This window comes from Chiloscyllium plagiosum, chromosome 20 (genome assembly GCF_004010195.1).
Source record: "Chiloscyllium plagiosum isolate BGI_BamShark_2017 chromosome 20, ASM401019v2, whole genome shotgun sequence".
NCBI classification, from domain to species: Eukaryota; Metazoa; Chordata; class Chondrichthyes; order Orectolobiformes; family Hemiscylliidae; genus Chiloscyllium; species Chiloscyllium plagiosum.
The window spans coordinates 29795069-29820191 of NC_057729.1; the positions used below are offsets into that span (position 1 = coordinate 29795069).

Sequence of the window (25123 nt, forward strand, 5' to 3'; positions counted from 1 at the left end):
TCAAGAGCTTTTTCATCTTCAAAGGTTTTCTACTGATTGTGAAACCACAAAAAATAGGAGCAGAATTGGGTGATTCAGCTCATTGAATTTCTCTACCATTATGTTTCTTAACCCTATTCTCCTGCCTTCTCCACATAATCTTTGGTCTCCTTACTAATCAAGAATCTATTTATCTCTGTCAAAAATATATGCAATGCCTTAGAACAGAGGAAAATGTGTCAATCTCTAGAAAATGTGCAGAATCTGCTCTTGCTCCATTCAATGGAGGGCAATGTCAATGGGGTGCTTCAATATGTAAAAAGTTAGCAAGCCTCACTCTTTTCCTCACAAGGTCTCCACAGATGCTGCCAAACCTGATGGGTTTCACCAGCAATTTCTGTTTTGTTTCAGATCTTCAGCATCCATAGTTCTTTGTTTGAAAGAACATAGAGCAGTACAGTATAGGAGCAAGCCCACCAGGGCTGTGCTGACTGTGAAGTGTTCTAAACTAATCCCACCTGCCTGCATATAGTCTGTATCCGTCTGTTCCCTGTCTGTCCCTGTGTCTGTCTAAATGCCTTTTAAACTTTGCTTTTGTATCTACTTGTACCACTTCCCTGGCAGCACATTCCAGACATTACCACTCGCACTGTAAAAAACATTCCTCACACATCTCCTTTAAACCTTCCTTCTCTCAACTTAAACCTATGCCCCTAGTATTTAACATTTGCACCTGGGAAAAAGATTCTGACTATCCACCCTATCTATGCCTCTCAGAATTTTATGTACCGCAATCAAGTTACCCTCAGCCTCTGATGCTCAAGCAAAAACAATCCAAGCTAATACACTAATCCAGGCAACATCTTGATAAACCTCTTTTGCACACTCTTCAAAGCTTCTACATTCTTCCTATAGTGTGGCAACCAGATTTCCATGCTTTTATTAGTGTGTCATTCTTCAAGTGATCTCAAGTAGGATGGTAAATGACACATTTATATGTATATATTTATACATAAATATTCAGTTGACATGCTATGCTACAGTGATGATATCATCATTGTGTCTGTTAAAAGTATATTAGCATACTGACTGTGAGATATTACACATCAGCGTACAAGAATATTCTTCTGGTCAACAACACGTTTGAATCTACAATGAAAGGGGCAAAGAGAGGAAATATGAAATTGGCAGCTGAACTCACTCAAATGGCCCACTTCTGTGCTGTTTCATTTCTACAATTCTATGTCTATCGAAGCTCATTGCTAATTGGGTCAAGTCTGCTGCTGTGTAAGTGATTCAGCCCAACCAGACATAATAGTACATAGTAGGAAGATTTCTGAGACCCTTGCCCTGCTCAGGGATGCAATTGCTCATGTGCAGGGCAGGCGAAGTGGACATCTGCTTCAACAGCCAGGACAAGAAGTAGACCATTGACATAATAATCTGTGATATGATGGATGTCCTATCCAAAATAGTATTTGGAGATGGAATCTACTATTGGATCCAACAGTTCTACACAGACATAAAAAATGCAGTTTTAATCAATGTGTGGAAATCAAACAGCTTTCTGATCAAATCTGGAGTCAGGCAGGCCTATCCTCATCCCTGTGTTCTGCAAATCTGTTGTGTTGCATCCTTTGCCAAGTCCATCAAGAAGGAAGTGGCTGTAAGAGGGATGACTATCACAGGTAGTGAAGGTGTATGGAGTCATAATCTCCATGTACATGGACAACATCAATGTCTTCTGCTCAGATATGCTGTGGGTACATAGACTGATGAGTATTTGTGACCAGTTCAAACTGGCCTCAGCAACCAAAAAAAACCAAGGCAAGAAGGAGACCTTATGCCTCAGGAAATAAACCAATCAATTCTTTGTCCTCTTTACTGTCAGGTCAGATTACCCAAAGACACTGGGGATATAGTTTGGAGAGATAGGGCCATGTGCCAAATCCTGGAAGGATAAATTAGCAATGGTAGAACAACAACTGGTATGTAGGGATGATGCCCTCTCTCCATTTTGGTTCAAACCCTTGTCATCAAGTGCAAGGTGCTCTCTGTATTATTGCATTTGACACAGGTCTGAACCATTCCTCATGGAATGGTAACATAGTGAAATCCAAACTGTTTTCTGCTGTATCTGGAGGTCAAAATAGAGGACTTCCAAGGAACACAATGTATTAACCTTGAAATAAAGGGTAAAAAGCATTCTTAACATTGCATTCATCCTTATGGTCACTTTTGCGTGCAGCTGCATCAAGCTGTGCTTTAATACTCAGTTCACAAACACTAAAAGGTATTACATACAAGTGTTCTATATGTCCTTGGTGTTCCAATGGAGAGGTCTGGCCAATTTTTGGTGGAATGCTCTTAGGAGTTGGACTGAATTTTTCATTTTTAATTCCCCAGACTTACTTACGAAGAATCAATGTTCACCTTAATTACTTTTTTTGTCAGTTTTAATGCTTGTAGAAACTTTAACTATCAGTTTTTATATTATTATTTTGCTTTGTCCCACATTTTAGATTTTCTCTCCTTATTAGTCATTCTATTATTCGTTATATTTCATCCAATCCTTTGATTTGCTACTCATCTTCGCAGATTTAAATGTATTTTTTTTCAATTTGATTTTTTTTTTCTGGCTCATTACAGGTGGTACACTTGGAGTCATCCTTTCTTATTGCAATTTAGTCCTTCTGAGTACTCTGACATATCTCCTTGAATGTTTGTCATTGCATCTCTATTGATCTGTCCCACAACCTCAATTCCCAGTTCACTTTAGCCAGCTCTGTCTTCTTGTCACCATAATACCCATTATTTAATTTTAAAGTCTATTATAAATTCAGTCTTCTTTCCCCTCAAATTTAATGTGATATTCAATCATGTCACTGCTGGAGTTTGCAAATGGATGTTTTATGTATTTGTCCCTTCAATGTCCTAATATCCAGCAGACATATATCCTGCAATTTCATCCAGCAAATTCACACTGATCTCACCTCTGAGACATCATGTCTCTTCCTGCAACCTAGTTGCTGCCACCATCACTAAGGTGTTCCATACCTGCTTTTATCTCAATTTAAGCTGACAGCTGATTTCTAACCATCCCTCCTTGTGAAGATCCATCATATCAAATTTCACATCCAACTGTCCTCCCTACCTGGTGAATCCCAGCATTACACATTTATGATGCCCACCCTGCTCCTCTGTGAGCCTCCTGTGGAGACCTTGGTAGTTGACACTGCCAATAAGCCTTGTCTTGGAGCCTATTCATGCTGCTGATATTTTCCTGCATACACCTTGAGTTTTTTCCTGACACTGCCCTTATTCCTTCCTTCTCCCTATCTGTGCTTTACTCCACCACTCTGGCCTTGGCAGTTATCTCCCTGCTGTCCTGAGAGACACCCTTTTACAATCACCTGAATATTCGATGGATTGACACACAAGATTGTATTTGCCCCAGACCCGAACTGACATAACCTGCTGTTTGCATATTCCTGACTGACAATAAGTAATTCCCCTCACTGGAGCGACTAATCCTATAGAATAAAGGATGCCACTCTCCAGACTGTGTCCCAAGCTGATGACTAACTGAGGTACATGACTACATGCAGACTGTGTCCCTGACTGACCCTACCAGGATCCCCTGACAGATAGCTGTCCTCATTCAAGTCCAACTGCACCCAGTTTCTGTCATGGCCATTTAGTTGAATAGACATGCTCTGTTTTGGTTGCAAGGTTGGTGGTAAATGCTGTACTATTAAACTGATGTCTTGATATTTCTTACAGTAAGATGCCCTGCCCTCCCCTTCTGTCAGTGGGAAGATTACTAAAGTCAAGGCTGACAAACAGCCTGTCTGCGTGGCTGCCAAAAAAGTACCCCAAAATGGCAGTACTGAGAACCTGTGGCTCTGAGTGGTACCAATAAGGCAACAGGTGAATGAGGCTGGTGCCTGTGGATCATGCTGTAAGATGCTGTCCGGTGATAAGCTACATGCAGGCTCCTCACAGCCAGCAACAAGATAAAGTCACCAGGGATCCACTCTTACTTCCATGTCAAGAATTCTCAATGTCTAGCTTGTTTGGCACGTTTGGTAACGTAGGAAGGTATTGGAGAAACCAAATGTAGACTGAGTGACCGTTTTGCAGAACACCTCCAGTTCATGCGGAAACATGACCCCAACTTTCCCACAGCCGATCATTTTAACACAACATCCTGCTCGCATGCCCACTTGTCTGTCCTTGGCATGCTATAATACTCCAGTGAATCACAGTGCAAAATGGAAAAACAACATCTCATCTTTGGACTAGGTACTTTACAACCTTTTGGACTCAATACTGTGTTCAATACCTCCAGATTGTGAAGCCACTGCTATTCCTTCCCTTTCATTAAACCTAACTTGTTGCATTCACTGTCATCAGGTCCTCTCTCTCCTCCCCTTGTTCCCGTAGGACTATCTGATTTTTTCCAATTTGGTAGTTAAACACACCCTTGCTCCTTTTGGACTCAATACTGTGTTCAATACCTCCAGATTGTGAAGCCACTGCTATTCCTTCCCTTTCATTAAACCTAACTTGTTGCATTCACCGTCATCAGGTCCTCTCTCTCCTCCCCTCGTTCCCGTAGGACTATCTGATTTTTTCCAATTTGGTAGTTAAACACACCCTTGTTCTGCCATTCTCACATTCCAATCCCTATATCTACACAATCAGCAAGCACTCCCCGCTACCCAAAATGCTGCCTTGTCCACATTTTATATCAGCTCTGATGAAGAATCATCTTAACTCGAAACATTAGCTTGCTCTCTCTCCATGGATTTTGTCTGATCCATTGTGATCTCCAGGAACTTTTGTTTTCAACTAAGACCCTTCTGAAATACAGTTTAGTTTGAATCAGAGGTTCTTTTAAACGAAGACCAGGTAGGCTATTGGAAAGTTTCAGGTGAAATTAGTTGGAAATATAAGGAGAGGAGGATTCATGTTCCTGGAAGACAAGGAAAATATAGCTTGGTCGAAATCATGCAACATCAAATCAGCTTCCCATTTTGCAATAAGAGGAAGTGTAAGGATCAGCAGTCAAAAGGAACATGATATACCATAAACTAAGATGTTGTCCATGGAATAAAAGTTGTATTATTCATACATTCAGGTGAATTTTAGTTGTTGACTATTTCATAAATAAGAAATAGAATATAGATTTGGTCATGCTTAAATGTTTATTTTGAGATTGAACTGTAATTTCAAGTTATTCTTGCTGGTATGTCAGTTGATAATAGATGGAAATATAAACATATTGTTAAAAGAGATGAAGTAGATTTCAGATTTTTTGATTAAAGGAAACTTTTAGATTTCAAGGTAATTTGAACAAGTTCTGCAGCAGGATGATAAGATCTATTCAGATAAGACAGGCACCACTTAATCAAACTGGTATTGATACTATTGTAGCAGTAATGCTCAGGGATGAATTTAAAATTGTAAAGTGAGCGAAAGAGAGAGAGAGAGAGAATGTGTGTGTGTGTCAGAGAAAGAGTTGAAAGCTTAACAAAACAAATTAAAAGGAAAATGCCATGACAATCACCAAGGAAAGATCAATGCAAAAATGAATATTTAGAAGGAATAGCTGAAGCTTATTATGCAATCACAAGAAGTAACAGAAACAAAATCTTGACGTTAGAAGTGTTAGAAGCTAGATGTACTATTTATAGTTTTACCATCTTACCATCTTAGAAGCATAACTGAGAACTGATAGTCAAAGCTGGAGCTGAGATCAGGGACTATCCTACAAAGATAAGCTGATCTGATTAGCATTCCCCTGCTAAAGAACTTCCCTGAAGTTCGAGCAATCTGAAGTTCCTTCGACTACACTATATTCCCAGCCACATTAATGTATTCAGTCCCTTTTGCAGCTGCGACTAGGTGTCCCAAATATTTGAACCTTAATTTTGCAGTCCCCACCTTCCGTCATTCACCTGTTCAAGTATGCATGATTTGAAAAACAAGGAAATTTACTCCAACCAGTTTCCAAAGCACCCATTTACAATTTTAACAGATGTATATTGGGCTGCAAACAACCGGTTTACCCTTAAGCGATAGGCAGCTATCTATGGGTTGGGTCTTGCAAGGGCGAGAAACCTATAGCTGAAGGAAGGTAAGACAAAGGCCAAATTCAGCAGATCAGCAAACTTTACAGCATTGGGATGAACAAGAGCTCTCAACCCTCGTTCTCTTGAGTATGCTTTTACTAAACAACCTGTGTACTACCCACAATTCAATCAACCACACTCAACCCCCAAGCTCTTCTTAACTCCATGCTCTCCCAGATCCATGATCTCCCTTTGACCAATTATGTCTCCTGAAATCTAGTCTTTGTTCCTGACCATGATCTCTCCTCAAACCCACATGCTCTACAGTCTTGTATTCCCACTTGATGCATGGTCATTCCAAGGTATTCCCATCCTCAATAATTGGGAGCTCAGCATACATATCTGCACAACAGACAAGACTGAGACATTTACATTAATCTTCAGTCAGTGCTCCGGTTTCCTCCCACAGTCCACAAATGTGCAGATTAGGTGAATTGGCCATGCTAAATTGCCCGTAGTGTTAGATGAAGGGGTAAATATTGGGGAATGGGTCTGGGTGGGTTGCTCTTCGGAGGTTTGGGCCGAAGGGCCTGTTTTCACACTGTAAGTAATCTAATCTAATCTAAAATGACAAGTGACTGATCCATCTCAATCTCCTCTTAGTAAGAGCTCATCAAATAAAAGCAACAGTAGCAATTTAGGTTCACATTGGCTGAGTGATAGGAAATGAAAATAATCAATGGATTTTTTGGGGGTTGGAATAATGTTTGTGGTGGAATTTCCCAGGAGTTAGTATTTTTCCTGACATGTATTAATATTTTAGATCTAGTGGTACAGAGTAAATTTTTAAATTCTGACAGGGCAACTCAAGTCTCTCTCCCCAAAGAAAATATCAGGCTGGCTGCCCCATGATACAACTCTGGAAGGCTGCCAATGTTCTTACTCATCAGGAATAGTGGGAATCATTGCAATGGCATTAATAGGTCCTTAAGTAGTCATTAATGGATCACTTAAAAGTTCCAATGGTGGAAAGGCAGAAAGGCCAATGCGGACCTTCCCAGCCAAACTGTGGCAAGAAGGCACATGAGTATGTGAACAAAGAACAGAAGGAAACCATTTGGAGTCATGAATCTGCTCCACCATTTAATAAAATCATGGATGATCAGTTTGTAACCTTAAATCTGTATTCCTGCCTATACCTGACAATCACGCCTTGTTTAACTAGAGTTCATCTGCCTCTGCCTTAAATGTATTCAAAATCTCTCCTTGCATTATCTTTTCAGGAAGGGAGACAAGATAGTGGAGATCTGATGGAGGTATCAAAATCATGAGAGGTCTGGAAAGAATAGAGAGCAAAAATTCCCTCTTATGAATGATCTTGAACAAGAGGGTACAGATTTAAGTGAAAGAGTAAAAGAAACAAAAATGCTATAAGAGAAAAACTTTCTTATGCCAGATGTAGTCATATGTGGTAGTATGCAAGATGTTTCTTTGGACAGTGCAGTAAAACAATTCTGTACTTCTTTGTTTCTGCAGTAAGGTCTAAAGTGATGTTTTGTGAAGATTGCAGAATATTCAGCAGCATTTGTGACTCCTAGGTATTGAGCAGCCTATGTCCAAACACAGCAAGATTGGCATCTACCCATCAATGTGTGTTCTGTAGACAAAAACAGGGCAAATCCAACTGGCTAATTACCGCCTCAATCAGACTTCTCTTAAATATCAGTAAAGTGAGGAAAGTTGTCATATACAATGCCAGCAAGCAGCACCTGCTTAGTAATAACCTGCTGAGTGACACCCAGCTTGAGCTCCGCTAGGACCACGCAAGCTCCTGACCTCATTACAGCCTCTGTTCAAGTATGGACATAAGAGCTAAATTCTGGAGGAGAGGTGAGAGTGACAGCCCTTGGCAGTAAGTCTGCATTTGATGGAGTGTGGCATCAAGGAGCCCTCGCAAAACTGGAGTCAATGGGTATCAATGGTCAAACTATCTGCTGCCACAAAGGAAGATTAGATTCCTTTACAGTGTGGAAACAGGCTCTTCAACCCAACAAGTCCACACCGACCATCCAAAGAGCAAGCCACTCATTCCCTTACATTTACCCATGACTAATCCACCTAACACTATGGACAATTTAGCATGGCCAATTCACCTGACCTGCACATCTTTGGACCGTGGGAAGAAACCGGAGCACCCGGAGGAAACCCATGCAGACAACGTACAAACTCCACACAGACAGTTGCCTGAGCCGGGAATTGAACCCGGGTCCCTGGCGCTGTGAGGCAGCAGTGCTAACCACTGTGCCACCGTGCCAATGAGCCCCGTTTCTGGTTATTGGAGGTCAGTCATTTCAGCTTGAGGACATCTTTGCAGGATTTCCTCAGGGTAGTGTCCTAGACTCAAACATCTTCAGCTGCTTCCTCAACAACTATTCCTCCATCAGAACATCAGAACATCAGAAGTGTGGATGTTTGCCAATGATTGCACAATGTTCTGCACCATTTGTGAGTCCTCAAACACTGAAACAACTCCAACAAGATCTGGACAACATCCAGGCTTCGACTAACAGTAGCAAATAACATTTGACCACATAAATGCCAGGCAATGACCATCTCCAAAAGGAGATATTCTAACACTGTTCCTTGACATTTAATGGTATTACCATCACTGACTTCCCTATTATCAATATCCTGGAGATTACTATTGACCAGAACCTCAGCTGAGGTTACCATTACCTGGAGATTACCATTGACCAGAAACTCACCTAGACTCTGCTTTCCAGCATTTGCAGTCCTCACTTTTGCCCAGAAACTCAGCTGGACTGGCCCTCATTAACACAATGGCTACAAGAGCAGGTCAGAGGTTAGGAATGCTGTGGTGAGTAAGTCATCTCCTGACTCACCAAAGTCTGTCCACCATCTACAAGCACAAGTCAGGAATGTGATGGAACACATTGTGGGTCAACTTTTAGCACATGGACTGCAGCAGTTCAAGAAGGCAGCTCATCACCATCTTCTCAAGTGCAACTAGGGATGGGCAATAAATGCTGGGCAGCAAGTGACACCCATGACCCCCCGTGTGAAGACTAAAAAAGAGACCTGAATAACATTCAAGCTAAGATTGATAAATGGTAAGTAACATTCACGGCACACAGGTGCCAGGCATTGGCCATCTACAACTCAAGAGCACCTATCGATCATCCCTTGACATTCAATGACATCACCATCACTGCATCCTCCACAATTAACATATTGGAGGGATTGACAAGTAACTGAATTGGACCAGGCATAAAAAACACTGGCCAAGAGAAGATCAGAGATTAGGAACTCTATGGCGAGTAATTCATCTTGTATTTCCTGATTTCTATTCACTACCCACAAAGCACAAATCAAAGAGCGATGAAGTACTAAAATAAAATAAAGAACTGAAGATGAAGAAAATCTGAAACAAAAACAAAAAGACTTTCCATTTGTCTATCGTCATTCCTTCACTGTCACTGAGTCAAATCGTGAAGCTCCCTTCCTAATAGTTCTGTGGGTGTGCTTACCCTCTAAAGACTGCTGTCTAAGAAGACAGTGCACCACTACATTCTTCAGAGCAACTAGGAACAGGCAATAAATGCTGGCCTATCCAATGATGCCCACATCCATGAATGCAGTTTTAAAACATATATCCTCAAGCTTTAATTTGCCTCTAAGGCAGATAATCAACATAAGTATTGCATGAATGTGGGATGATTATTCAAATTCAGACAGAAATATCTCCTATTTCTGATTAGGAATAAGATATTTGATCTATCATGGACGTACAATGTCAAGAAGTTTCAAAAATCTTCACTAAATCAACATGTTTTGGTAATTAATACATAAGGCTAGATATAGGAACCTGTTGAAAGTGACATTTAGTTTGGGAGGGAAGATTCCTGAGGAGATAAAACAAAATGTCAAAAAGATGCTCAAGGCAGAGCCAGTTAGAATCAGCTAGATGCTTGACAAGATGCCAAGTATGGATTATAATGCTGTGGAGTCTTGATATAGTGAAGCTAAAAGGATGAAAATGAAAATATTGAGTTTCTGAAATATTAAAACATTGACAGATGACATTTTTAATAGGTCAAGAAACGTAAATGTATCTGAATTATGAAGTATTAATGCTGAGTGTCAGCCTTATTTGCAAATGTTTGCATTTATGTTACAAACAAAAAATTGCAATTTGTATTTTGTAGTGAAAACTCACAGCATTACCAATGAAAAAATGAAATGGTTTATTTCACTTTTACAGTAAGGCATACAACTGGATTATATAAGTTGGGTTGCAGTATAATAAGATTCAGCAACAGCATAAGCAGTTTATGTATTTATAGTATGCTTTACTTTGAATTTCATAGAAATGGAATTTCATAGAATTTACACCAAGTCAATAGGCAAGTATTGAACTAAAAATGTTAATTATCTTTGTTTACAGGCACAGGCATTTGTTCTTCTTCAATTATTCTTTTCAGTGTTTGGAGGAATTGAAATAAGCTTGCATCCTCACATCTTAGTTTCTGATGAAATTTGGCCAGAAGGTTCTCCATTGTTTCTATTGAGTTGATGATTTATTTGTGTAGATTTTCTATTGACAAATCAACCAGTGAGCTGGGTGTGGGGATAAACGTACAGCAGGACCCAGTCAACATTTCAACAAATAAGTTTCATTTACTCAGCAAACAGAGTAATTTAAATAGCATCTTACAGCAAACAGTCTACAGAATCTATTTTAAAATATTTGTACAAACTACAACAAATAAAACTCAAGACTGAAATAACATCAATATCTCCTGAAAAAGCAGATGACTCCTCTGGGAAAATGTGGAGAATAATTACATACAGATTACAAACTATTCACAGGATTGACAAGTTCATGACAAAGTTTATGCTCCTACTGCAGATCGTCCCACCTTTCTTAATCGAAGCTTATCAGTATATAATCTTTTCCTTCTTCTCTCATGTATTTATCTACTTTCCCCTTAAATGCTAGTGGCCTCAACTACTCCTTTTCACTGTGAGTTCCAAATTCCATCTAGTCTGAATTAAAAATATAGTTTGACGAACAATGATGGCAAATCGTGACAACAGAAGGTTGTAAACTGTTGCCCAATTGTTAAGGCAAGATATTCTTGGAAGTATAAAAAGCTTTCAGATTGCTTTTCAAAGTTGGTGCAAATAATGGTGTCACAATCTGCATTTAACAATGTGTAGTATTCAATATTTTTTGTTGGATGGATTGTTCTCTTACTACTGGTTCTGAAAGAATAATGAAAAGTTATGTTTCTATTTTGAAAGCTTTCCTGTTGAGTTACACTAATTGGTGTTGATATATTAGAAACCATCTTATATTTTGAGCTTTCCAAGCAGGGAACTAATCTATCTGTCACTTCGATTTTGTTAATTCTTTATCTCTTTCTTGTCTTTTCACTACATCTTCCCTCTTTGCAGCTCTAACTTGAGAGTTGAAGACCTTTTGATCTTCAGGGTTACATGACTCTGATAGTAAAGGACATTCTAGAAGCTGATTTATCTTTTACAGTACCTGTCCCCAGTGATAGTCATACATAATCCGATGTCTGCCTAAGTGTCTTGACAGACAGCAGTACACCATGTTTCACTAGCTCTCAATGGAAGGGTTTCTTCAGGGTCATAAGACAACTTGAGTGCCTTTGTATGTAGTTGTGTGGACAAAGCGACCAACCACTAAGTAGGTTAGGATATTAACATTGCTCGTTATGGCCTGTATTTTCAGTTTCAAGGCAGATAGTAGGAGTTCAGAAAATTCCTGGCTTTGCCTGCCCCTTGAGGAGAAAGTGTCACAATTACGGGAATGTCATTGCTGAGGGTTGGATAATGGTTATGTCAGGCCAGCCAACCTGCAAAAAATAATGTAGGACACAATAGTGCTTGCTGTGTGTACAGGGCAAAGAGTTAAAAAGTCTTGTCTTGATGTGGTGTTACTTAGTCTCAGTCATAACAAAAAAGCTTACACTGTCTCCCCCTCACGCTCCATACATGCCATCTTATGTTGCCAATGCCAAGTTATGCCACACCCATGGCCCATAACTTTCTTTTGCCAGGCTATACACTGCCACATCAATGGACCCTCATGACCCCACATCATGTGAGTGCCCATTATTGAACTTATGAACACTATGGATAATGGTGTGTTTAAACAAAACGCCCATTATACCGCATAGACTAACATGTGAGATGGGAGGGACCTGTGGGTAGGTTGAAAGGCCATAGCTTGGCATGGGGAGGGTCATGAGAGCCATAAATAGCTGATAGAGCATAATCTGTGTCAAGGGGCATGTGTGGTCATGGGGGTGAGTGAAGCACCATGGTTTGGCATGGGGATCATAAGGAACAACAGGGTGAAAGCAGGGACACAGCTAGCATCGAAGACTTAAGGAGGACACCTTGAACTGAACTTTAAAAATGCTAAAAATAACTTCTGAAAACTGGAAAAAAAAGATTTATGTCTTTTTTGTGTTGACCCACAGATGATCAATTGCACATTGTTGCTGAACTCAGCTAACGTACTGCCAAGGGACTTCTCTATTATATTGTATTGTTGGTCCTGACGTTCTATGTACAGATCAGCATAGAAAAAATACCCGGTAGGTGGATGAATGGATTGGTTGTTGTGTGCGCTGCTCTCTGTATCTTTTAATTGTGTGGATTCATTCAGCACTTACAGGGTCTAGTTTGCAAGGATGCCCACATTATGATCTAACAAAGGAGATTCTTGTAAGCAAGATATGACCTATTGAATCTCAATATCACATACAGATTGTCAGAACAGGCTCTATCTTACTGCACAACATATTAGGAGGATGCAGCTTTAGGACTGTTGTGTATGAACTCCTACTTTACTGCCTCTCCAAGTCCTCATGGCATCATCACAATAGATGGTGCTAAATCATTCAATTAAATATTAACCCTTTCAGATACTCTCAGACACATGTACGACAATTGTTGGTATAAATATTGAACAGCAAGGAAATGAGATTACATTGAGGTAAGCAATTTCACTCGATCAGAATTTTAAAATTATATTGACTAACCTTTGTGCCAGGATCCAATGTCATGTGCAACATAAATCAAGAATGACAGTGCCTGTTATTTGTCCTGCCTCATGGCTATTCTCAAAGAATTGGGTGAGATTTGCAAGTTTGCTTGTGCAGGATTTCCTGCGCAGCAATTTATGAGAGGCGTGACCGTCTTGCGCAGTTTGTAGCTGTTGCGAGTGTGGACATTGGCCTGGAGCTCTTTGGCCTGCTGGGTCAATGGATGGTTCCAGTTTTGTCATTGCTTCTGCTCATCTCCACAGCTTAGGAAACCTGTTGGTTACTAAGCAATGTTGGTTAAACAAGCCCTAATACATGCAAAGCTCCAAAGTGCTTGATTTATTCATATAAAACGTCATTGCACATAGCTGTTTCTTTTAAAATAAAATCTTTGATACAAAGTAACAGCTGTCACATGGTAAAGGATTTTGTAAAATTAGAATCAGCTGTAGGAGAAAAGTAAACTCACAGTCATGGAATCATCAAATATATTATAAAGGTATACACCAGTAATTTAAAAATAAAGTTTGAAGTACACAGATTGGTCTGAGAGTTCAATATAATATGACTTAGCCAAAGTTGGTTGTGTTGTTGCAGTTTGCCACATTCTACACCACCTGCCAATGGAAAATGGGCCTGAGAAGGTGCAGCCACAAGAAGAGTATCATCAGATAAAGAACAATTAGGTGAAAGCAAGACAGAACTCTGAGGAGGGCCATTGCAATGCATTGCAGCTAAAAAGACAAGCAAACAGTTGATGGAACTGTATTTTTTGTGAAATCCTCAACCAAATTGTAAAAAACTTAAATTGGTTATTTTGATGCAATCCCACTTTAATTCAGGAAAATAATAAGTTTGCACCATTTTGAAATGGTGTAACTGATGTAAAATAATAATGGCTGGCATAGCAATCAGTTTAGTCAATTCTTTGGTGGTGAGTTATCAGTGTAATTGCTATATTATTTTGGAAGAAGAACAATATCCTTCAATTTTTACAAATGTCAAATTAATCTGCCATACATAAATATTTTAAATTTAAAGCAAATGTATGATTTGAAGTTACTTTTTTTTATTACACATGTCCTGTTGCTGAAGGTGAATGTGTAAACATATATTTTTACAACACAAGTGATTGCCACCTTTCAAACTTTAAACTAGAATTGTGGTTTTCAGTGAGTCAAAGTAGTTTTCAAATTATTACTGCTTTGCTCCAGACAACAGACTGCTACAATAGCTTTTATCAGAGAACGAAAGTGTTGCCGTTAGTGGGTTGTCAATACCTTTGATTCTACTGACCATCATTGCATCCACACTCAAGTTTGCATGTGTACCAATTATCCTAGCAACAGCTATGAGTCTTTTATCCTTTTACAGCTAAGTATTAGGCAAGATTAGTAAAGAAAAAAATAAGCTGTGGATGGCTGGTCTTAAGACATGCACTTACAGATCACTGTGTGCTTTGCTTGCCAACAGCACTTCTTCAGTGGTTGTTAGAAGCTGTGATCTGGTACTTGCCTCCAGGCTCGACAATATGAAGGTGTGATGGGACCCCCAGACTGAGAATAGTCACAATCCTCACACTTATTTTTGATAGTTAAGCTTCACAAGATGCAAATCACAATCCAGCTCCAGCAAGGTCTGTTAATATTTTATTGCTATTGCACAGCATGGTGAAAGAATGGGTTTATAATTACAATACATTGAGACAACGCTAATGCAAAATATAAGATTTTGAAAGCATTGGTGCGCAAATATAGCTTGTGATAAAGACTTACCAATAGTTAACAGCAATGATCTAATCTAACCAACATTTTATATTAAACAAGTAAGGATTTTACTGGATCAAATGATTTAAATCACCCATTTAACTTTCCTCCTATGATATTTTAATAGAAATCTTAAAATAAGCAAGTAAAATAGCAGACCGTGGAATCACATATTAATATGTTTAATAATGGTCTACTAATATTGACAACAATAATTTATAAACTAATTTGTTAAGAAACTGATTCAAAGTCATGATTATTTTGCAGGTTAAGTGGTATCGCTTGCTCTCACCGTTGATCCAAGTATTTTACATTTTGCCTTATATCAGTTGGTGTGACAAAAATAAGCTGCTTTATTGAAAAATGTACTGAACAATCACTTGTCAAAATTGCTAAGCTGAACTAAAATTTAAAAATCTCTCTGCATCCTGTTTTTCATTATCCATATCCAGGTAGAGCCACTATCCCCATTATCTACTGTTTTTCAACCTATTACATAGCATTTCACCATCTGACTGACTCCTTCATCTATGACTTTGCTTTTTAAGAAGAAGTCCAAATTCTGTGGCTATCTTTCCCATTCTCCCAATACCCGCTGGTAACCTCCATCATCCTCATGTGGCCAGGACTCCTGCTATTCATTTGAATAGGATTGTTGCAACAGGAACAAGGCTGTAAACAATTGCTCCAATATCAAATTACCTTTCATTCACTTCAGGTTGTTAGATTTAGGTGCCTCACTTAGAATCTCACAGATCTGTCCCATAAATGTAACCCCATTAAAACCAAATTTCAACTTAAAGCATTTTTTTTTAAATCTCTGCAGAAGGAGGAAAAATTACATAAATACATTCACAAACCATAGATACTTGGTACTAGTTAATTACTTTTCACATATATATTTACATCATAGAATCCCTACAGTGTCAAAACAACAAGTCCACACCAACTCTCTGATTAGTAACTCACCCCCCTACATTTACCCCTGACTAATGCAACTAACTTACACATCCCTGAACACTATGGTTAACTTAGCATAGCCAATTCACCTAACCTGTATATCGTTGGATTGTGGAAGGAAACCAGAGCACCCAGAGCGGACCCACACAGACACAGGGAGAATGTGCAAACTCCATGCAGACAGTCACCTGAGGCTGGATTTGAACTTAAGTCCCTGGTACTGTGAGGCAGCAGTACTCACCATTGAGCCACCATGATTGTGTTTTGTCACAGCATAGCAATGATTTTGCCACATTGAATCATGGAATCTCTACAGTACAGAAAGCTGCCATTCGGCCTGTTGAGTTAACACCACTCTCCGAAGAGCATCCCACCCTGACATCTACCCTGCTCTATCCCTGTAACCCCACATTTGTATTACTAAACTTAAAGTTGCATATTAGTATTAAGCCCCTAGCTTAAACTTTTAATTTCAGGTGCTAACATTTTAAATTCATGTCATAAAGCATGGACTCAATTTTTGAAAATAAGTTCTTATAACAGTTTCAAAAATCTATCATAAAAATGATATGAATATGCTGTTTGAGCAATTTCTAAACTACAGCAAAGATGCTATGTTAAATTTCACCACTCTACAGTATTTCATGAACAATATATTTATATGGCACACAACAAATAATCTAATATGTATTGACTACTATTATATGCTTTAGGATTTTACTTAAATAGTCTATGCTCAGTAGGGACACCAAAAAAGCAATTTATAAACTGAATTTAAATCCATGGATGCATGCATGCTAACTGTCACAATGTTAGGTAGTGTGCCTGTGTGAATTCATCATTACAGCTATATAAAATAATATTTAAAAACATATAAAATTTACTTGAATACTATATCATAAAAAATATCTTCATTGCTAACCAGAGTATAATTGGGAATATCCAATATGTTATGATACACTAGAGGAGGAGATGCCTTTTTATTTATAAAATCTGTTTTTTGGACAGTTGTTTTAATCTCAACCTTTGAGTGGTGATTGACTTCCCAACAAGCTTCTTTGATCAGTCAGAGCTCCATTCTTCTCTGCTATTACTTCTGTCCTTTCTGGAATTCACCACAAAGTGATATACCTTTTTTCACACCAAATTTTGCCAGCTAAATACATACTGAACAGAGGTAGGACTAAACCTGAGAAAAATGCCATCAGCGGTGTAATCTTTACTAATTTAAACATACCAACAATGTTTTAACATGCCAGTTTTTTGATAATATACTAACATAATGAAAGAGAGGGTGTAAATGCAGTTTTGAGTGGAAAGGGCCAGACACACAGGAAAAGGCAATAGTAATTAACTTCCCAGCAAGCCTCTTTGATCAGTTGGAGTTCCGTTCTTCTCTCTTTTTACTCCTATTCATTTTGGAATTCAAAGGGTGCACCTGCCACAAATTGTTGTTTATTGAAAATTACTATCACGTTTCCTGTAATTTGAAAAAGGTTGTCACAGTAAAGATTTTTGTTTAGTGCAAAGAAACCAGTAGAGAACTTGAAATTCTTTAGTTTATGTATGCATGTTAGAAAATAATAGTACATATTGTACATAAATAATTCAGCTAACAAATGAATGTTGAAGAATCAACATTAATCATACTTAATGTATTACTATTTACCTGTAGCATCTACTTAAATGTCAAATACAATATTGCAAAACAAGAAACACCTCAAGGTAGTGAAATGGAATCCATCACGATGATCATGGAGTTATCGTAATTTGATAATACGTTAAAAAAAGCTGAACTGCAAATTAGTTTTAACTTCATGTTGCCCATGCCCTTCACCTTTGAAGTCATCTCTCCTTGTCCTTTTAAAGCCTACAACCACAGTTACTTCATGTTCAAAGTAGTTCTTTGTTGAAAAGCACTTTTCAGATACTGCATCCTTAGGATGTGATAAGCTGCTATTTAAATGCACAACTCATCTTTAGAAGATCAGTGTTCTTTAATCAATTGAGTATTATTTGCAATTGAAAAAACAATTTGCTTTTAAAATGTGACTTAAAGTGTGTCTTGAAAAAATGAAAGCAAAGAGGCAAAGAAGTTTGGGGGAGAGGGATCGGGAGATATTCCAGAGCATGGGGTCTAGACAGCTGAAGGTACAGCCACTGACGAGGAGCAATTAAAAATGTGAATGGACAAGTAGTCAGAATTAGATAAGTGCAGACATCTTTAAGGATTGTAGGGTGGTGAAGATTATGGAGATATATGGAGGAATAAGAAAATGCAGGGAATTGAAAATAACGATGAAAATTAAAAATTAGACTTTGCCTGACTGTGTTAATTGATTCAAAGCCAGTTGGAGAGATTAAAATTTAGACACTTTTTTTGTGTGGAGACAGTTTGACTATTTCAGTCTTCTTGTTCGCATTCCGTACTTGCTGTTACAGATGTTCCTGATATGTACTTAGACTATTAATAGTCACCAACTGTTACTTCTTAACCTTAAATAAGACATTAACAAACTTTATAATGTGATTCACCATACGTTAGCATAATCTCCTCATTCTTATGAATGTAAATGTTTGAGAACAATCTTTCCAAAGGTAACTAAAGAAATAAAAAGTAGTTTTCACAATATCATACAAACAACCGTTAACAGATCCTGTATTTCTCAAATAATTTTAGAAAGTAAATTAAAGAAAATATCCATATTCTTAACATCATATTCCAAGGTTCCCATCTCAATATTTCATGTTCTGATCATAGCACAACACATCTCTCTTCAAAGACATCTAGTAATATCTTAAGGTAAGTCTTCTCTTTGTAAAGCTAACTAACAGTTGATGAATTGTGTCAACTCATTTTATTTCAAATAAGCGTCATCCCAAAGAGAATGATCAAACTCTTGATGCATCAGTCAACCCATAAACAATCATTAAATTTCCATACTTTCCCTGTTACATCGTCAGTTTTTGTATATGGCTTCTAAAACCCTTAATTAGAATCATTTTCTCTTGCAAAAATGCAGTTTTTAGGTCAATTGATTTACTTCCCAAAAGTATATTATAAAAGTGCTCAGGAAATGTTCAGGCTTACCTTTCCTTATGTAAGGGAATCAACTCCAACACTTGCCAGCAAGTCTCTCTTTCAAATTATTTGACTGACTTTTGTCTTATAAGTACCATTGGGACACACGTTTTCTGTGCATATCCATCCGTGTGATAAAGCTGGCTTTCCTCTTTCGAGCACCTCAGTGTGAACACCAAATTCTTTCCATCTTTCTGGCTATTTTAGTATGGCATTGTTTATAAAAACTCACCTTCTATTTTCGAAGAGTGTGGTGCTGGAAAAGCACAGCTAGTCAGGCAGCATCTAAGGAGCAGGAGAATCGATGTTTCAAGCATAAGCCGTTGGGACTCTTCGACTATGATCTCCAGCATCTGCAGTCCTCATTTTTTTCCTAGTTAATCCTTCATTTCTTGTGGCACTTCTGAAGGTCCCATTTGTCTATAAAATTTTAGACATGAACATCTTTCCAGAATTGTTTGTGAGGATAGCAGCATTTGAAGAAAAATTATTTTTCTTTCTGAAGATGTCACTCCAGTTAATATTAGGAATGTATCCATATTTGAGGACTTATCACAACCTTGCTTTTTAAAAGCAAGCACCGAGTAAGGAATCTCAGGTGGAGTTTTTTGAAATTTTGTGTATGGTCTGTTAAATTCTATTACATATTCTTTATTAGAATATTCATGTTATTTTTGAAATTGATTAAAGTCTGAATTCCTGAAGAAGGGATCATGCCCAAAACGTCGATTCTCCTGATCCTTGGATGCTGCCTGACCTGCTGCGCTTTTCCAGCAACACATTTTCAGCTCTGATCTCCAGCATCTGCAGTCCTCACTTTCTCCTAAAGTCTGACCATGCCTCACATGGATTTAAGAGGTTGTCTTTCTTACAAATGTTGTCCTTAACTTTTTTGTAGAATTTCCAAATTTTCCAATTACTGAACTTTTAGCTCTGAGAGTACTTTACACCCGGTCTTGTTTCTAGGAGAAAGTGTCTGTGCCCAGTCCAAACCTTTCTTTTCTTGGTAAAGGTATAACCTGTATCCATATATCCACTTCATTTTTCCATTGATTATAAGGTTCAACTTCACAAAACATTGGTTAGAAGTCATATCCCAACTTTGCAATTGCTTTCAACTATTTTTCTCCAAAATAACTCCAATTTCAATCTTCTACCTGAAAAAGAACTTAGTTTCCAATCTTTGCTTTTCATCACCCAACCTCCACTATTTACCACTACTAGTAAGTTTTGAGCCAGTTGGAAAGATTTTTTTTATTTTGTGGATAAAGTTCCTTGACATCCTCAGTTGTACACTTCTCATTCCAAATCCCATGTAACAGGTGATATCTGTATATATGTCTGACCAATTAATAACTACCATGTGTTTCTTCTTCACCTTAAATAAAGACATTAACCATCTCAGCATTGTGATTAACCAAACATTAATAGACTGACAGCTGATGTTACTCAGCATATACGGAATGATAAGTAAAGCCAATTTGAAGTGGGTTAAGACGCAGACAACATATGATTTCAGGCTTACAGAAGGTAGATTGTGGGAGATCAATTTGGATTGCATTTGAATATTTAAATCTGGAGATAACTAAGGCATGAATTAGGGTTTCAGCTGAAGATGAGCCGAGTTAGGGGTGAGGTTGAGCAATTTTAAAGAGGTGGGAAGAGGCAGTTTTAATAGTGGCACAAACATATATTTGGAAGCTCATCTTGGGGTCAAGATGTGAACAGATTAATTTAGTCTTAGACTGAGGAAAGGGATAGACTCAAAAGGTAGGGAACAGAATTTAGAGTGGAGACCAAAATAATCACTTCAGTCTTCATAATATTTTGCTTGAGGAAGTTTTTGTTCATTCAGTACTGGATGTCAGATAAACAGTCTGTTAGTGTAGCAGCAGTAGCAAAGTCAAGGGCGGTACTGGTGATGTAAAAGTATGTGTCACCAGTACATGGGTGAAAACCAATGTTGCTGTTTCAGATGGTGTCATCGAGTGGCAATAAGTACATGAGGAATAGAAAGAAGACCAGGATAGATCTTTGTAGACACAAAGCAATGGTGTACAGCAAAAAGCAAAAAGTAAAGCAGTTATAAGTGGCACTCTGACTATGACTAAATAGATAAGAATGGAACCAAGTGGGAACTGTTCGAATTAACTAGATGTCAGTGGAAGCGCTTGGTGAAGGATGGTATAGTCAATTGTATTAGAAGCTACAGACACGTTAAGAGGAATGAAGAGAAAATGTTTGCAATCACATAAGATGCCACAAATAAATAAAGTAAATGAAATAAGGTAGTAAAAGCTGAACCAAATTGAAACAGTTGATTCAAAAGATAAATTTGTAAAGTTTTCTCAAGTTGAGAGACAAAGAACAGCCAAAAGGGAAGGATTCCCACAAATAGGAGTTGAGAAAGTTGAAATTTATAAGTGATAGGAGGTTTTCACAAGCCAAAATTGAGATAATCAAATGATAATGAAGGAAGTACAGTAATAAATTAAAATAGGATGAAGTCAAGGACAGACTTGCAGACAAGGAGAAAGATTTTAAAGGAAATATTTGGCATGTGGATAATGAGAATGGGGTGATAGACAAACGGGAAGAAACATTCTGTTAATGTAGAACAGGGTAGTGAATGATATTCTGAGGACAGCTTAACAAGGTGGTGGGGGAGGCAATAAGAATCTAGCCCCCGGAAGCTACGCAGGATGAAAGTCAGATTGAAGAGTTAGAAGAAGGAGTTATAGGTCTATGTGAATGAAGTTAGATGTGGCAATATATTGGAGAACTTAGAGTCAGAAATGACATGAAAGATTATATAATTGTTAGAGAAAATAGTGGTTAATATTTGACTTTATGAGAGGAAAAATGATGATCATGATTTTGTAAACAAAAAGGTGGCAGCAGATTAAAAGGGAGCCATGGAATATTGCTTGTAAGCATGAGGTCTAGGAGGAAGAAAATGGTAGTTTTAAATATAAGGGCATGAGTTAGATGGAATATGTTCTTAAACTGTAACAAAAGAGAATGGTTATAATGATATCAGAATTGAAGATAGCAAAATATCATCTTGAATAAGCTGGCGAAACTGCAAGATCTTTCAAGTTCATGATGGTCATTTTGATATCTTTTCAACTTTGTTCAACTGGACGGACACATTTTCAAAACAAATGTTAGGCTGTACTTTGTGTATGTCACCTTATGATTTGTGTTGTGTTAATTTATTATTTATACACACGTTTATTTCAGCAAGGAACATATAAACTTTGATTTCAAAAGGGAATGTGGATTCAGAGAGACCACACAATTATTGATTAAAATAATATGCAACTATAAATGTTGGAATATCAAGGGATGGTTTTATCAAAAATGAAAACAGAAATTGCTGAAAAAGCTCCACTGGTTTTCAGCATCTGTAGAGAGAAATCAGAGTTCACGTTTCGGGTCCAATGACCCTTCCTCCAAACAAGCAGTTTTATTCTGTATGTTTCCGATGGATTTTCGCTGTTGGGTTTACTGGTTACCTCTTTAATTCCAATTCTATAGAACCTAACTAAATAAAATCAGATTTTTTTTCCTTGTTATTCTCAGTGTTGGAGTTATCTACTATTTCAAGTGAGTATGTTTTTTAAAAAAACTTTCAGCATTCCCGTTGGTGCTCTGAGAGTTTGTACAATTCCTCCTGTACAATCAATAATTTTGCTGACAGACTGTCCCTTTGTTCTGCGCCGCCCTCCTCCGGGTGCTGCGAGATAGGGGAGGGCAATATACCAGAACTCATTCTTCCAGGGATACAGGTTGTGACCTGGGCTGTAAGGATAGCGGTCTCCCATTGCATGACGTTAATTTACTGTTTCTTGAGAAGATTCTCTCTAACAAAAGAAGGCTTTCCCACCGAAGTCTACGTGACGTTGGGTATGGTGTGTTTCTTTTGGTGGATTGCCCCAAATTCAGGTCTTTGAAAGGAGGCTCCGGGCGTATTTCCGGTGGCCTGGAGGCAATGGGAGAGAGTAGATGAGCTGAAACATCCTGTTACTGTCCAGTCGCATCCACTGATCCTGCAGCCAGTGCACCGAGCGCTCGAACGGGATGGTAATGTTATAGACTGCCAGCTCTCAGCGCAATGGCTGTGGACGGTAAGTCAGGCACAAAGAAAGGACGCAGGGCTCTTTCAAGGAATAATGCAGTTTGCATTTTCCTTTGCCAAAGAAATCGTAGCAACTGTGTGAGGATGATAATCGCTGTCATCTCACAGATACAATGCATCTCAACCCTTATCGTCTCATTGTTCTGCAGGTTGGATGTTGATCTTGTTTTTGTTGGTGCACGATTTGTATACTCGCATTATTTGAAATGAGGCTAAAGTGTACTGCTGTTTCCAGCTTTTGCCGGACTTGATTCATCAGGTTCCCCCGTTAGTTTTAATGTCAGTAAATTCTGTGGATAAATCCTGTAATAATAAGTGATTGTCCGGACAGGGTGCCATAAATATTCTTGTACTCTGCTCATGTCTTTTATTGTTTTCCGGACCTGTAAATCTTTTTATCCTGGGTCCCTTTTTTTAAATCACGTTTATCTGTGGATAGTGAGACTGTTGTGATTTACTGGAACACATATACATAAATACAGTGGTTAACATCAAAAGGTGGTTAATTGTAGTCTCAATTGCCCCTGTTTAAGGACCGACGTGGTCTTGTTCAGTCAGTACGATCTGTCACATTTGTTAATTTATTTAGCATAGTTCCATTCGTTAATTTGTTTATGACTTGTAATGTTTAATCTTGACTGAGTCGCGACTGCATGTAGCAAAAGCTAACCGGATAAACTCCGATTGTTATTATTACAACCGTTTGTCCCCCCAAAAAACTCGCGGTGCCTCCCTTTTCCGCAATCAAAAATAGAGAAATCTAAGGAGAATGTGAAACCAACAAGATTTCAAACTAATTGTGAACCTAAGGAAATGTACTTGTTTGGCACCTGGTTTCACGCAATCCATTTCCAGAATGAAAAATGATGTGCGATAGCCAGAACCTTGGCTGGTCTATTCAAATGCTTCAGGGAGCTGAAATAATTGCAATATTGAAGTTGTACATATTTCTAGCCGAACTTGTCGGCTTTCGAATTATTGGGAGCTTGCAAGCCTGAATATTGCTGTGTAAAACGGTTGTAATTTTTTTTTAAATTGCAGTGATGTCCATTAATCTTTGCTGCTCAGTATTAAGAATCAACAAATCAATTATTTTAGTTGCTCTTAAAATTTAGAACTTTGAATGTATTCAACACCTTAAATGATGTTTAGTTAAATCATTTTCATTATTCATCACACTGAGTAATCTAAAATTTACAAATATGAATGTAATCCACTTTGCATACATTTATTTACAATGACCAACTTTCCCTTATATTTCATCATTTTCTTCAGATTATGTTTCTGATAACTTTTATGTAAAGCTAGCACTCTAACTGTTGTACATAACAATACAGGCCAAATGAAAAGGTTCTGTTATTACTTCTTCATGGATTACTGTTCATGCTTGTAAGCTTATTTTAGAATAATGGAGAGAATACCTGGTTCACTGACATGATCCTTATAACATCTCCCAGCAAATAAACTGATTATTCCAGAGGGATAACTAGTCTACAATGTATCAGCTCATTTATCATTTCAATCTATCCCAAGACGTCAATGGTGACTTTGTAATATTCGGATGAGTGCGTGGATCAATAATGAATTCCACATGACGGATAGATGATAGTTAATGAGGTACCCTTGCTACGTTATTAATCATAATATTGATATGCTATTCAAAAAGATTCAATTTTTAAAGTTATTATGTTTAAAGAAAATGAAAGAGTGAAGTAGAATTGAAATCAATCCCAGGACTATACTTTCTATAATCTGTCAATGTTGTTGATGAATGGATGCTCCCTGTCAGTTGAAAACATACAGTAGTCATTAAACTTAACTTTCTAAATTGTAACATTGAAAATGTTTGCACTTTAAATTTTAAGAAAATAATGTTTGCATATCTATTGTTAGATTTGAAGTAAAATCCTTCACAATCTGAGTAAATTGCCATGTTGTAACGTCTAACAAAGTCATTTGTCATCAGTATTCATGAACAGAGGCTGTAAATTAGACTGAAGTAAAAGACAGGAATT

At 37.9% G+C, this 25123-nt stretch overlaps 1 protein-coding gene across 1 annotated transcript in view; it reads left to right on the forward strand.

Annotated features, from left to right (window-relative positions):
• The first annotated feature begins 22732 nt into the window (after window positions 1–22732).
• Window positions 22733–25123, forward strand: part of LOC122560127 (sterile alpha motif domain-containing protein 10-like) — a 124373-nt gene continuing 121982 nt past the window's right edge. The window contains exon 1 of the mRNA XM_043710400.1: window positions 22733–23097. Coding sequence (XP_043566335.1) covers window positions 23085–23097 — 13 coding nt within the window. The 5' untranslated portion in view covers window positions 22733–23084. The remainder of the gene's footprint in view (window positions 23098–25123) is intronic.